The 15,458-nt window shown below is 49.2% G+C and overlaps 1 protein-coding gene across 1 annotated transcript in view; it reads right to left on the bottom strand.

Annotated features, from left to right (window-relative positions):
* The window catches only part of LOC106578330 (proline-rich protein 12), a 60,513-nt gene that overhangs the window by 34,493 nt on the left and 10,562 nt on the right, over positions 1 to 15,458 (bottom strand). Inside the window, exons 2-4 of the mRNA XM_014157027.2 lie at positions 5,648 to 5,802; positions 5,114 to 5,278; positions 498 to 4,840 (exon numbers count right to left, since the gene is read on the bottom strand). Of these exons, the coding sequence (XP_014012502.2) occupies positions 498 to 4,840; positions 5,114 to 5,278; positions 5,648 to 5,802 (4,663 nt within the window). The remainder of the gene's footprint in view (positions 1 to 497; positions 4,841 to 5,113; positions 5,279 to 5,647; positions 5,803 to 15,458) is intronic.

A 15,458-nucleotide genomic window follows, 5' to 3' on the forward strand; every position in this document is an offset into this window, starting at 1 on the left:
TAGATCCATGTTTACGAGATGTGGTTTAATCTTGACAGACTACTTTAAAGATCTGAAACCATTTGACAAACTTTGATTTAAAAGTGTAATGTCCCTTTAAGTATAAGCCTGCAATGACATGGGACAGCAGGTAGCCTAGTGGTTAGAGCATTGGACTAGTAACCGAAAGCTGACAAGGTAAAAATCTGTCGTTCTGCCCCTGAACAAGGCAGTTAAACTCACTGTTCCTAGGCCGTCATTGAAAATAAGAACTTGTTCTTAACTGACTTGCCTAGTTAAATAAAAGGTAAAATTAAAAAATAAACCTTCTGGAAACAGAAGATACTCTACAGGAATGATGGAGTCCATCCAAATCACCTTGGCTCCTGGACTCTGTCCATGCATTTCAAGTTTAAATAAACTAAATAGCTAAATAAAGGTAAAATTAAAAAAATGACATCTACATTTCCCCCTGGGAATTAACAAAGTTCAGTTCCATTCAACTTATCCACGCTCACCTTGAGATGCGGTATGGGCTCCTGATGCTGTGGGGGTGGAGCCTGGTGGTGGAGTTGATGCTGTTGCCGATTAAGGTGGTGTTGCTGCATCTGCTCCTTCCCAGTTATCTCCATAAACATGTCGTCTCTCCTCCCTCTCCCTCGGCCTCCGCCACCACCACGGCCCCTGCTCCGTTTAACCTCAATTCCTCCTCCATACCCACTTCCTGCTTCGGTTCCTCCTCCCATTTCACCTCCCATCATTCCGCGGGGTGCGTGCTGCTCGGGCTGCGGGCGAATGCGAGGCCTACCCCTGGGCCTTGGAGGCCCTGCTCTCTTCGGCTTGGTGGGCTTACGGCCCCTCTTCTTGGGCCCGTCCTGCGGCAGGAGCTGGGGAGGGGGGCAGAGGGAGGGGTAGCCGGAGGAGTGGTAGAAGTCGAGGTCGCCCATGAGGGGGCTGAGCGTGCCTCCTCCTCCGGCCCCACCTCCACCTCCTGTCTTACGGCAGCTGGAGACCAGGTCAGGGAGGTGGTCAGGGAGCCGGCGGCTGTTCAGACGGATGTCCGCCGGCTGGTTGTCCTTGTCCTCGTCATCCTCAAACTCGTATTCCTGCGCGTAGCTCTTCTTGGGCAGTGTGTTGGGGTCTCGGCGCTCCTTGAGCAGGTGGAACGAGCTCGACTTGAGGAGCTTCTTGGGGCGCGACGAGCAGAAGATGGGCGAGGTGAGGCCTCCAGGGCCGGCACCAGTTCCGCCGGTGCACCCGCCTGGACTAGAGGACTGGATCAGGCCCAGCTGCGCTGTGTTAACAGTGGAGGGCAGTTCATGGGTCTTGAGAGAGTCCAGGTCCAGGGTGCGGTTGCCGGACTCGGAAAGCCTGTGGCAGTACTGCCCAAAGCCCTGGTCGCCCAGCATTTCATACCCGGCTCCTCCGCTTCCCCCTCCTGAATTATCCTTCATGGGCTCCTCATGGCCCCCTCCTGATCCTTCCTGGTTCATCTCCTCCTGCACTGGGCCAGTGCCTCCAGCACAGCTCGACTTGGAGAAGTCGTCTGAGCAGAACATGTCCTCCATGCCGGGGAAGAAGGAGCGGTCCTCGTCCTGCAGGAGCGAGTCCGGGAAGCAGATAGAGGTGAGTGTGACAAAGCGGTTCTGGCTCTGGCCACAGCTTTTCTCCACAGGGCTGACCGTGTCGAATGGGTGCTGCTCGGTGCGCTGATGCTGGTCTATTTGGACCTGCTGGCCTGGGGTGAGCTGGGACGGGTGGGACTGGGACTCCTGTTGCTGGGAGTGGGTGGAGGGAAGGGGCTGGGGGTGAGTGTGAGCGTGGCCATGGGAGTGGGGGTGGTGACCCGAGTGGCTTTGCTGGTGGTGGGAGTTCGGGTGTTGATGGTGTTGGGGGAGGTGGTGCACGTGCAAGGGGGCGGATAAACCCATGTCGGGCTCAGAGAGGAACGAGTGGAGCTCCGAGGCGGAGTGTTGAGGGTGATGGGACGAGAGCCTCTGCTGCTCTTGCTGCTGCTGCCTGTGGCGCTCTCCGCTCCCTCCACCTCTTCCTCCTGCACCACCACCACCTCCTCTCCTCTCCTCCACTCCCCCTCCGTCCGCACTGGAGGTCTGGGAGAGCGAGCGCTCAAGCATGTCCAGTGAGGACACCACCGAGCCCTGCTGTCGCTGCTTGGACTGGCTCTGGTCTTGCCGAGGAGGTCCGTGGTTGTAGTGAGCCGCTGCCGCTGCGACCTCCAAAGCCTGGGACTGGAGTTGTAGCTGAAGCTGGGAGGCCTGCTGGGTCTGGGACTGGTGTTTGCCCGCGCCCATTCTCCCTCCGGCTCCATCCATCATAGCTTGTTGCTGGCTCACTGAATGCTGCTGCTGATGGGGCTCCATCTTGTTGCGAGTGGTGTGGGACAGCACAGACTGGAGCAGGTGGGGCGGCTGGTGGGACTGGTCCGTGGGGGAATCCATGACGGAGGCCGAGGATTGAGAGTGCTGTTGCACCTCGGGGTTCTTGCGAGGGTACACCAGCTCGGAGCGCTCTTGTGGATTCTTCTGCAGCTCCATGTGAGCGTGGGACTGAAGGTGGGTGTGGGAGGCGGCGTGCTGCTGCTGCGCGTGGGAGGAGTGTTGGGGGCCCAGGGAGTGCTGGGAGTACGGGTCGCTCCGGCCGTAGTGCACCACCGACCCCAGGGAGTCGTGGTGGTGTAGATGGGGGTGGCTTTGCTCGGCACCTCCTCCTCCGCCACTCCTGCCACCGCCTTCACTGTCATTCCTCTGTTGTTGTTGTTGTTGTTGATGTTTCTTGAGAGACATCTCCAGCTGGCTGTCTAGGCCCGTGACCGCCCCTCCAGACCCGGCACTGGAGGTGGCGCTGTGGGTGCGGATGACGCTCTGGAGGTGGTACCTCTCCTCAGAGCTCTTTCCCAGCTCGTAGGACGACAGCCCCTTTCCGCCGTCCGTGGTAGAGGGGACAGGCTGCAGAGGTGCCTGTTGTTGGGCCGTCTGTGGAGGTTGTTGCTGCTGGGAGTGGTGATGGGACGCTTGGGTTGTGGGACTGGCCTGGGCTTGGAGAAGGTGCTGAATCAAAAAGTCGTCATCATCGTCCACATCCTCTTGAGACCGCTGGGAGCCCACACCGAGCATGCGGCTGGAGTCGGACTTGGTCTTGTTGGCGGTGGGGTGGTAGGACTGGGACTGGGGACCTCTGGTGTCGGGGTAGCCCTGAGGGGAGGAGATGAAGGTGGGAGAGAGGACAGAGGAGATGTATTTGTTGGAGCCCGTTCCTCCCGGGGACTGGGTGGGGCAGGCAGGGGTGGGGGAGTGCAACCCTGGACGGATGATCCCCGAGTTAGCCGACGGAGAGGGGCTAGACTCAGGGATATGGTAAGACCCTACTCTGGCGCCACCTCTCTCATTGGCCATACTGCTCCCAGCTCCTCCTGAACCGGAGTTCCCGCTTCCTGCGGTGCTGCTACCACCGCCTCCTGAGGCTCCGCTCACCGACGACCCACTCGACTGTAAAAGAGCAGGGGAGTGGCCTGGGCCGTAACCAAGCGATGGACATCCCGCTCCGCCCAGAGAGGAAGGGACGGACCCATAGGCAGAGTCAGCCCCGTAGACCCCATCAGCTGAGTACGACTGGCTTCGCCCTCCCAGGCTGCCGTACCCTTTTCTTCCCCCAGCTGAGCTCAGGTCCTGGGCCTGAGGGGAGCTAAAGCCGCCATAGGACTGGGGTAGGTGGGAGGGAGGGGGCTGGCTGGGAGAGTATGACTGGTTCTGCTGTTGTGGCGGGGTTTGGCCTGTGAGGGTGGTGGCGGGGGGTTTCACTGGGGGCACGGGTGAGCCGTAGCCTGAGAGGCTGTGTTTGGGTAAGGGCTGCTGGACAGATGTGGAAGAGGCAGGAGGAGGTTGCTGCTGGGGAGCTGGAGCACTCTGAGGGGGAGGCTGCTGTCTAGACGGGGCCGAGCTGGAGCTGGAGGGGGGGAGTGAGTTGGAGGGGTGGGCTCCAGAGGCAGAGGAGGAAGAGGAGGTCGTCGAAGAGCTGGAGGACGCAGATGGGGGCGTGTGAGGGGTACGGGAGGAGGATGCCGAGCTGGTCGAGGAGTAGCCGTTGCTGGAGTTGCTCTTGGCGCCCTTTCCTGCTGCTGAAGATGAGGTGGAGATCGAGTAGGGGGGCTGGATGATGGGCCGGTAAACCTGTTCCGTCCGGGAAGAGGCCTTGTGGTCCGAGGAGGGGCTCTGGTCGCCCAGGGGGCTGCAAGAGAGTCCGGCCTGCCTGTGGTGGGCTATCTGCTGGTACCCAGCCCCACCGCAGCTGAGGTAGTGCTGCAGGGAGTGGGCCGCTGAGGAGGAGAGCTGGGACTGGGACGGCGTGGGCCGCTGGTAGTGCTTGATCACGCTGTCCTGCCGGGGCACAGCCCTCTCCTGGATCGAGTTAGACTGGGCTTGAGCCTGGGCTGAGGAGAACACCGAGGCGTTGTACAACTGGGAGGACTGGTCCTGCAGCTGAGAGGACAGCAGGTTGAACTGGTGGGACTGTAGGTGCCGTGCTGATGAGGCCTGGGCCGACGTGGCGCCTGTGGGGTCCTGGCCGCCTCGGTAGGCTGTGGCGGCGCCCTGGGAGGACAGGAGGCGGTCAAAGCCCAGGCTGGACTGAGAGGGACCCTTGATGTGCAACAGAGGGTCATGGGGGGAGAGGAGTCCGTTGGAGGTGGAGTTGAACGCGGGCGTGTCCTGGAGGGTGGGGAAGGAACGGCTGGAGAAGGAGGCTGGGTGCTGATAGGCGGACAGGGCCGAGGAAGAGGTGAAGGAGCCCGAGCCGGGGAGGGGCCCGGAGATGAAGAGCTCAGCAGGGGCCGGGGTGTGTATCGCTGTCAGGGCCAGATGGAGACAAGACGACAATTATTCAAAAACCATCAACAGAAAAAAAACTGACAAGCATGACTAAATAATTGTACCCCCACCCCACTCAACACATAAAAAGCTAAAATAATCCAATATGCAAATGAAACCAACATAATCTCACCAATTATGCGGACATGCAACAGGAATGATAATTTGATAGAACCTGTGAGGCGTTGGAAATGTCAAAGACTTCTGTCACCCCGTTTCGAATGTCAACACAGGTCTGGTCACATGCTCACCTGTCTGCCAGGACGGCGTGCGGAACTGGGAGAGGAGGGAGGAAGCGGAGGGGGGAGCCTGGGGACCTCGCTGGGATTCCAGAGCGGAGATCAGATTCATGACCGAAGCGTCTGGACCAGAGGGGCTGGCATGGTGCAGGCCTGTTTCAAATAGTCCAGAGAGACCTGATGGGACAACAAATACAACCATGAGTAAACCGTGACGACCATGTCCCTTTTGACAGATTATGCAAACTCAACAGATCATTTAGAGAGATGGCTATATCTACGTGATTAAATTGCATGACTGGGATGAATAGGTCAAGGAGTGTCCATTACACCATAATACAACGATGTAGTCCTAACAGATGTTATAAATCTGATTTGGCTCTATTTGTTACCAGGTAAAATACAGGTTTTTCCGCACACACAAAAGGGGTTTCCATAGAAACTGAATGCATTTTTCAGTGGCTGCAACCTTAGTGCCAGCAGCATGGCCAGTCATAACACCTGTACTGTGGCGACAGAATTATAAAGGTGTGTGACATCCCTCACCCAAACTCCGTCCTGCTCCCCAAGCCCCGCCTTGGCCAGAGCTGCCTGGGTGGTGATTGGTGGAATAGCCCTGCAGAGGATGGGGAGTGCCGTAGGTTTGTCGATGGAGAAGTTCCGACTCAGGGAGTGATGATCTGGAACTTCCATAGACGAGACTAGGGAGGAGAAGAGGTCATTTATTCAACTGTTCAAGTCCAATTGCCTTCATTTTCATAAACCTTTGTCCAAAACGTGACCTCTGGGAGACGCCATGAAATTGAAACAGATACAAATCCTATGTAAGTAGGCCTACTATGTAAATACACCAAGAACATTGTTTAGCTTGAAGGTCATGACTAACTACAGCACACGCTTCAGAAAACTGTAAGATCTTAGTTATTCAGATGCATTGGTCAACTTCGAGGTCATCTCCATCCCTAATAAAATGATTACTGTAGCTCATCATTCTTCAAATTGTAACAATATTAGACTATGATTACTCACAATCAACTCAGAATGAATACTAAAATATGATTGCCATCTTACAGCCTGTTGTAGACTTCATTTACAATTCCTGTCCATGATATTTTACCAACACATGACTTTATGCATGGACCTACAATATGGAAGCCCATTAACACCACCCAAAAAATGACTTGATTGTATAACATTTTTGAGATACTATCTCAATTTTGAGATAAATCATAAGCCTACATATAGGATATGTTTCTTCCTTAGTAGCATTGTGTGGTGTATTCCAACTATCCACATTGCTAGGATCAGCACAGCAATCAGACAACAAAAACTGACAGAACTTGCTTTATGCAGGGTTGCATCGTGTAGGTCTACAAAGCATTCGGAAAGACCCCTTCCCCTTTTCCAAATGTTGTTACGTTACAGACTTATTCAAAAAAATTATGAAATACAATTTTTCCTCATCAATCTACACACAACACCCCATAATGACAAAGAAAAAACAGGTTTAGAAATGTTGGCAGAAATACCATATTTCCATAAGTATTCAGACCCTTTGCTATGACTCGAAATTGAGCTCAGGTACATCCTGTTTCCATTTATCATCCTTGAGATGTTTCTACAACTTACTAAAAATAAAAAAACAATATCACCTTCATTAAACTTGGCAAGTAGGTTTAAGATTAAATTCTTAAATCTTTTACATTTTAGTCATTTAGCAGACGCTCTTATCCAGCTCGACTTACAGTAGTGAATGCATATATACTGCTCAAAAAAAATAAAGGGAACACTTAAACAACACATCCTACATCTGAATGAAAGAAATAATCTTATTAAAAACTTTTTTCTTTACATAGTTGAATGTGCTGACAACAAAATCACACAAAAATAAATCAATGGAAATCCAATTTATCAACCCATGGAGGTCTGGATTTGGAGTCACTCAAAATTAAAGTGGAAAACCACACTACAGGCTGATCCAACTTTGATGTAATGTCCTTAAAACAAGTCAAAATGAGGCTCAGTAGTGTGAGTGGCCTCCCCGTGCCTGTATGACCTCCCTACAACGCCTGGGCATGCTCCTGATGAGGTGGCAGATGGTCTCCTGAGGGATCTCCTCCCAAACCTGGACTAAAGCATCCGCCAACTCCTGGACAGTCTGTGGTGCAACGTGGCTTTGGTGGATGGAGCGAGACATGATGTCCCAGATGTGCTCAATTGGATTCAGGTCTGGGGAAGGGGCGGGCCAGTCCATAGCATCAATGCCTTCCTCTTGCAGGAACTGCTGACACACTCCAGCCACATGAGGTCTAGCATTGTCTTGCATTAGGAGGAACCCAGGGCCAACCGCACCAGCATATGGTCTCACAAGGGGTCTGAGGATCTCATCTCGGTACCTAATGGCAGTCAGGCTACCTCTGGCGAGCACATGGAGGGCTGTGTGGCCCCCCAAAGAAATGCCACCCCACACCATGACTGACCCACCGCCAAACCGGTCATGCTGGAGGATGTTGCAGGCAGCAGAACGTTCTCCACGGCATCTCCAGACTCTGTCACATGTACTCAGTGTGAACCTGCTTTCATCTGTGAAGAGCACAGGGCGCCAGTGGCGAATTTGCCAATCTTGGTGTTCTCTGGCAAATGCCAAACGTCCTGCACGGTGTTGGGCTGTAAGCACAACCCCCACCTGTGGACGTCGGGCCCTCATACCACCCTCATGGAGTCTGTTTCTGACCGTTTGAGCAGACACATGCACATTTGTGGCCTGCTGGAGGTCATTTTGCAGGGCTCTGGCAGTGCTCCTCCTGCTCCTCCTTGCACAAAGGCGGAGGTAGCGGTCCTGCTGCTGGGTTGTTGCCCTCCTACGGCCTCCTCCACATCTCCTGATGTACTGGCCTGTCTCCTGGTAGCGCCTCCATGCTCTGGACACTACGCTGACAGACACAGCAAACCTTCTTGCCACAGCTCGCATTGATGTGCCATCCTGGATGAGCTGCACTACCTGAGCCACTTGTGTGGGTTGTAGACTCAGTCTCATGCAACCACTAGAGTGAAAGCACCGCCAACATTCAAAAGTGACCAAAACATCAGCCAGGAAGCATAGGAACTGAGAAGAGGTCTGTGGTCCCCACCTGCAGAACCACTCCTTTATCGGGGTGTCTTGCTAATTGCCTATAATTTCCATCTGTTGTCTATTCCATTTGCACAACAGCATGTGAAATGTATTGTCAATCAGTGTTGCTTCCTAAGTGGACAGTTTGATTTCACAGAAGTGTGATTGACTTGGAGTTATATTGTGTTGTTTAACCTGTTAGGGCTAGGGGGCAGCATTGACACGGCTGGATAAAAAACATACCCGATTTAATCTGGTTACCACTCCTACTCAGTAACTAGAATATGCATATACTTATTACATATGGATAGAAAACACCCTAAATTTTCTAAAACTGTTTGAATGGTGTCTGTGAGTATAACAGAACTCAAATGGCAGGTCAAAACCTGAGAGATTCCTTTACAGGAAGTGGCCTGTCTGACCATTTCTGGAACTTCTTTGCCATCTCTATCATTTACTAAGGATCTCTGCTCTAACGTGACACTTCCCACGTCTTCCATAGGCTCTCATAGCCCGGGAAAAAGAGAATGTCGTCATTCCAGCCCCAGGCTGAAACACATTATCGCCTTTCTCAAGTGGCCCATCAAGAGACACTAGCTTATGCGCGTGACCCCGACCGCCCCCGCCTTTGGGATTTTTTCCTCTGTTTGCCGAAAAGGAGATTCCCTGTCGGAATATTATCGCTTTTCTACGAGAAAAATGACGTAAAAATTGATTTTAAACAGCGGTTGACATGCTTCGACGTACGGCAATGGAATACTTTGAATTTTATTGTCAGGAATTGCGCCAAGCGCGCGACACTTCTTTACTATTTCGGATAGTGTCTGGAACGCATACGAACAAAACGCCGCTATTCGGATATAACGATGGATTATTTTGGACCAAACCAACATTTGTTATTGAAGTAGACGTCCTGGGTGTGCATTCTGACGAAGACAACAAAAGGTAATGACATTTTTATAATAGTAAATATGATTATGGTGAGTGCTAAACTTGCCGGGTGTCTAAATAGCGAGCCCGTGATGCCTGGGCTATGTACTTAGAATATTGCAAAATGTGCTTTCACCAAAAAGCTATTTTAAAATCGGACATATCGAGTGCATAGAGGAGGTCTGTATCTATAATTCTTAAAATAATTGTTATGCTTTTTGTGAACGTTTATCGTGAGTAATTTAGTAAAATGTTAGCGAATTCCCCGTAAGTTTGCGGGGGTATGCTAGTTCTGAACGTCACATGCTAATGTAAAAAGCTGGTTTTTGATATAAATATGAACTTGATTGAACAAAACATGCATGTATTGTATAACATAATGTCCTAGGGTTGTCATCTGATGAAGATCATCAAAGGTGAGTGCTGCATTTAGCTGTCTTCTGGGTTTTGGTGACATTATATGCTGGCTTGAAAAATGGGTGTCTGATTATTTCTGGCTTGGTACTCTGCTGACATAATCTAATGTTTTGCTTTCGTTGTAAAGCCTTTTTGAAATCGGACAGTGTGGTTAGATTAACGAGAGTCTTATCTTTAAATGGCTGTAAAATAGTCATATGTTTGAGAAATTGAAGTAATATGATTTTGAAGATTTTGAAAATCGCGCCACAGGCTGGCAGTGGCTGTTACGTAGGTGGGACGAATTCGTCCCGCCGGTCCCATAGAGGTTAAGTGTTCCCTTTATTTTTTTGAGCAGTGTATTTCATTTCATGCATTTTTTTTTTGTACTGGCCCCCCGTGGGAATCGAACCCACAACCCTGGCGTTGCACACACCATGCTGGCGTTGCAAACACCATGCTCTACCAACTGAGCCACTTACAATGACAGCCTACCGAGAAACTGTGGGTTAACTGCCTTCAGGGGCAGAACAACAGATTTCTATCTTGTCAGCTCGGGGATTCAATCCAGCAACCTTTTGGTTACTGGCCTAACGCTCCAACCACTAGGCTACCTTGGAGTCCACCTGTGGTAAATTCAATTGATTGGATGGCAAACACCTTTCTATATAAAAATGTCCCACAGTTGACAGTGCATGTCAGAGCAAAAACCAAGCCATGAGGTTGAAGGAATTGTCCGTAGAGCTCCGGGACAGGATTGTGTCGAGGCACAGATCTGGGGAAGGGTACCAAAAAATGTCTGCAGCATTGAAGGTCCTTAAGAACACAGTGGCCTCCATCAATCTTAAATGGAAGTTAGGAAACGCCAAGACTCTTCCAGTTCTATTGGCCAATGTGCAATCACTAGAAAACAAACTCGCTGAGCTACGGTCGAGACTATCCTTCCAACGGGACATTAAAAACTGTAATATTTTATGTTTCACAGAGTCGTCGCAGAACAACGACACGGATAGATGGCTGTTTTTTCTGTGTATCGCCAGGACAGAGTAGCTACGTCTGGTAAGATGTATTTGTCAATAACTGCTGGTGCGCGATGACTAATGTTAAAGAAGTCTTGAGGTATTGCTCGCCTGAGGTAGAGTACATCGTGATAAGCTGTACACCACACTCTCTCTATACCACCACAAACAGATGCTGGCACTAAGACCGCACTCAAGGAGCTATATAAGGCCTTAAGCAAACAAGAAAATGCTCATCCAGAAGCAGTGCTCCTAGAGGCTGGGTACGTACATCCGTTTACCTCATTTCTACCAGAATGTCACATGTGCAACCAGAAAACAAAGCTAGAAAATTTAACCCACACAGACATGCATACAAAGCTCTATCCTCCTGATTCCTGCTTACAAGAAAAAACTAAAGCAGTAAGTACCAGTGACTCACTCAATACGGAAGTGGTCAGATGATGTGGATGCTACGCTCCAGGACTGTTTTGCTGGCACAGACTGGAGTATGTTCCGGGATTCATCCAATGGAATTGAGGAGTATACCACCTCAGTCACCGGCTTCATCAATAAGTACATCGACGACGTCATCCCCACACTGACTGTACGTGTGTGTGTGTGTGTGTGTGTGTGTGTGTGTGTGTGTGTGTGTGTGTGTGTGTGTGTATGCATGCATGTATGCGTGTATGTATAGATACAGTGAGGGGAAAAAAGTATTTGATCCCCTGCTGATTTTATACATTTGCCCACTGACAAAGAAATGATCACTCTATAACTTTAATGGTAGGTTTATTTGAAGTGAGAGACAGAATAACAACAAAAATATCCAGAAAAATTCATGTCAAAAATGTTATAAAATTATTTGCGTTTTAATGAGGGAAATATAGATAAAGTATTTGACCCCTCTGCAAAACATGACTTAGTACTTGGTGGCAAAACCCTTGTTGGCAATCACAGAGGTCAGACGTTTCTTGTAGTTGGCCACCAGGTTTGCACACATCTCAGGAGAGATTTTGTCCCACTCCTCTTTGCAAGTGATTAAGGTTGAGAGGCTGACGTTTGGCAACTCGAACCGTCAGCTCCCTCCACAGATTTCCTATGGGATTAAGGTCTGGAGACTGGCTAGGCCACTCCAGGACCTTAACCTCTCTAGGGTCGGCGGGACGAAATCGTCCCACCTACTCAACAGCCAGTTGAATCCCGTGGTGCGTTATTCAAATACCTTAGAAATGCTATTACTTCAATTTCTCAAACATATGACTATTTTACACCATTTTAAAGACAAGACTCTCGTTAATCTAACCACACTGTCCGATTTCAAAAAGGCTTTACAACGAAAGCAAAACATTAGATTATTTCTGGCTGGCTACTCTGCTGACATAATCGAATGTTTTGCTTTCGTTGTAAAGCCTTTTTGAAATCGGACAGTGTGGTTAGGTTAACGAGAGTCTTGTCTTTAAAATGGTGTAAAATAGTCATATGTTTGAGAAACACCCATTTTTCAAGCTAGCATATAATGTCACATAAACCCAAACCACACCTAAATGCAGCACTAACCTTCGATGATCTTCATCAGATGACAACCCTAGGACATTATGTTATACAATACATGCATGTTTTGTTCAATCAAGTTCATATTTATATCAAAAAACAGCTTTTTACATTAGCATGTGACGTTCAGAACTAGCATACCCCCCGCAAACTTCCGGTGAATTTACTAAATTACTCACGATAAACGTTCACAAAAAACATTAATTATTTTAAGAATTATAGATACAGAACTCCTCTATGCACTCGCTATGTGCGATTTTAAAATAGCTTTTCGGTGAAAGCACATTTTGCAATATTCTAAGTAGATACCCCGGCATCACAGGGCAAGCTATTTAGACACCCACCAAGTTTAGCCCTGACCAAAGTCAGATTTACTATAAGAAAAATGTTATTACCTTTGCTGTTCTTCGTCAGAATGCACTCCCAGGACTTCTACTTCAATAACAAATGTTGGTTTGGTTCAAAATAATCCATAGTTATGTTCAAATATCCTGTTTTGTTCACGCATTTCGTGACAAAAAAATTCTAAATATTCCATTACCGTACTTCGAAGCATGTCAACCGCTGTTTAAAATCAATTTTTATGCCATTTTTCTCGTAAAAAAGCGATAATATTCCGACCGGGAAAGCGTGTTTACGTACAAAGATAGAGAAAATAAAAACATGGGATCCCCTCGTGCACGAGCCTCAGTCTGATGGTACTCTGACCGGACACTATCCAAACGCGCTAATGTTTTTCAGCCAGAGGCTGGAATTACATCATTCAGCTTTTTCCCGGGTTCTGAGAGCCTATGGGAGCCGTAGGAAGTGTCACGTTACAGCAAAGATCCTCAGTTTTCAATAAACAGAGCCAAGAAGAACAAGAACTTGTCAGACAGGCCACTTCCTGTAAGGAATCTTCTCAGGTTTTTGCCTGCCATATGAGTTCTGTTATACTCACAGACACCACTCAAACAGTTTTAGAAACTTTAGGGTGTTTTCTATCCAAAGCCAATAATTATATGCATATTCTAGTCACTGGGCAGGAGTAGTAGCCAGAAAAATCGGTTAAGTTTTTTATCCGGCCGTGCAAATACTGCCCCCTATCCCCAACAGGTTAATGTGCTTCTTCTTGAGCTACTCCTATGTTGCCTTGGCCGTGTGTTTTGGGTCATTGTCATGCTGGAATACCCATCCACGACCCATTTTCAATGCCCTGGCTGAGGGAAGGAGGTTCTCACCCAAGATTTGACGGTGCATGGCCCTGTCCATCGTCCCTTTAATGCGGTGAAGTTGCCCTGTCCCCTTAGCAGAAAAACACCCCCAAAGCATAATGTTTCCACCTCCATGTTTGACGGTGGGGATGGTGTTCTTGGGGTCATAGGCAGCATTCCTCCTCCTCCAAACACGGCGAGTTGAGTTGATGCCAAAGAGCTCCATTTTGGTCTCATCTGACCACAACGCTTTCACCCAGTTGTCCTCTGAATCATTTAGATGTTCATTGGCAAACTTCAGACGGGCATGTATATGTGCTTTCTTGAGCAGGGGGACCTTGCGGGCGCTGTAGGATTTCAGTCCTTCACGGCGTAGTGTGTTACCAATTATTTTCTTGGTGACTACGGTCCCAGCTGCCTTGAGATCATTGACAAGATCCTCCCGTGTAGTTCTGGGCTGATTCCTCACCGTTCTCATGATCATTGCAACTCCACGAGGTGAGATCTTGCATGGAGCCCCAGGCCGAGGGATATTGACAGTTCTTTTGTGTTTCTTCCATTTGCGAATAATCGCACCAAATGTTGTCACCTTCTCACCAAGCTGCTTGGCGATGGTCTTGTAGCCCATTCCAGCCTTGTGTAGGTCTACAATCTTGTCCCTGACATCCTTGGAGAGCTCTTTGGTCTTGGCCATGGTGGAGAGTTTGGAATCTGATTGATTGATTGCTTCTGTGGACAGGTGTCTTTTATACAGGTAACAAACTGAGATTAGGAGCACTCCCTTTAAGAGTGTGCTCCTAATCTCAGCTCCTGGGAGCCAGAAATCTTTCTGATTGAGAGGGGGTCAAATACTTATTTCCCTTATTAAAATGCAAATCAATTTATAACATTTTTGACATGGGTTTTTCTGGATTTTTTTTACGTTATTCTGTCTCTCACTGTTCAAATAAACCTACCATTAAAATTATAGACTGATAATTTCTTTGTCAGTGGGCAAATGTACAAAATCAGCAGGGGATCAAACACTTTTTCCCCCTCATTGTGTGTGTGATACATACATACATACATACATACATACATACATACATACATACATACATACATACACACATCAACCAGAAGCCATGGACTACAGGCAACAACCGCGGACTACAGGCAACAACCCAGCCGAGAGCTGCCCAGTGATGCGAGTTTACCAGATTAGCTTAATGCCTTTTATGCTCGCGTCGAGGCAACCAACACTGAAGCATGCATGCGAGCAACTGTTACAGACAACTGTGTGATCACGGTCTCCGTAGCCGATGTGAGCAAGACCTTTAAACAGGTCAATATTCACAAGGTCGCAGGGCCAGACGGATTACCAGGGTGTGTACTCCCAGCATTCGCGGACCAACTGGCAAGTGTCTTCACTGACATTTTCAACCTCTCTCTGATCGAGTCTGTACTACCCACGTTTCAAGCAGACCACCATAGTCCCTGTGCCCAAGAATGCAAAGGCAACCTGCCTAAATGACTACTGCCCCGTAGCACTTATGTTAGTAGCCATGAAGTACTTAGAAAGGCTGGTCATGACTCAAATCAACACAAACATCCTGGAAACCCTAGACCCACTCCAATTTGCATATCGTCCCAACAGATCCACAGGTGACGCAAACTCAAATCGCACTCCATACTGCCCTTTCACACATGAACAAATGGAACACCTGTAAGAATGCTGTTCATTGACTACAGCTGAGCATTCAACACCATTGTGCCCACAAAGCTCGTCATTAAGCTAAGGACCCTGGGACTAAACACCTCCCTCTGCCACTGGATCCTGGACTTCCTGATGGGCTGCCCCCCCAAGTGGTAAGGGTAGGCAACAACACATCTGCCATGCTGATCCTCAACACCGGATCCCCTCAGGGGTGCGTGCTCAGTCCCTTCCTGCACTCCCTGTTCACCCACGACTTTGTGGCCAAGCATGATTCCAACACCATCATTAAGTTTGCTGATGACACAACAGTGGTAGGCCTGATCACCGACAACAATGAGACCGCCTATAGAGAGGAGGTCAAAGACCTGTCAGTGTGGTGCCAGGCCAACAACCTCTCCTTCAACGTGAGCAAGACAAAGGAGATGATCGTGGACTACAAGAAAAGGAGGGCCGAACAGGCCCCCAATAACATCGACCG

Source organism: Salmo salar, chromosome ssa19, assembly GCF_905237065.1.
Source record: "Salmo salar chromosome ssa19, Ssal_v3.1, whole genome shotgun sequence".
Classification (NCBI taxonomy): Eukaryota; Metazoa; Chordata; class Actinopteri; order Salmoniformes; family Salmonidae; genus Salmo; species Salmo salar.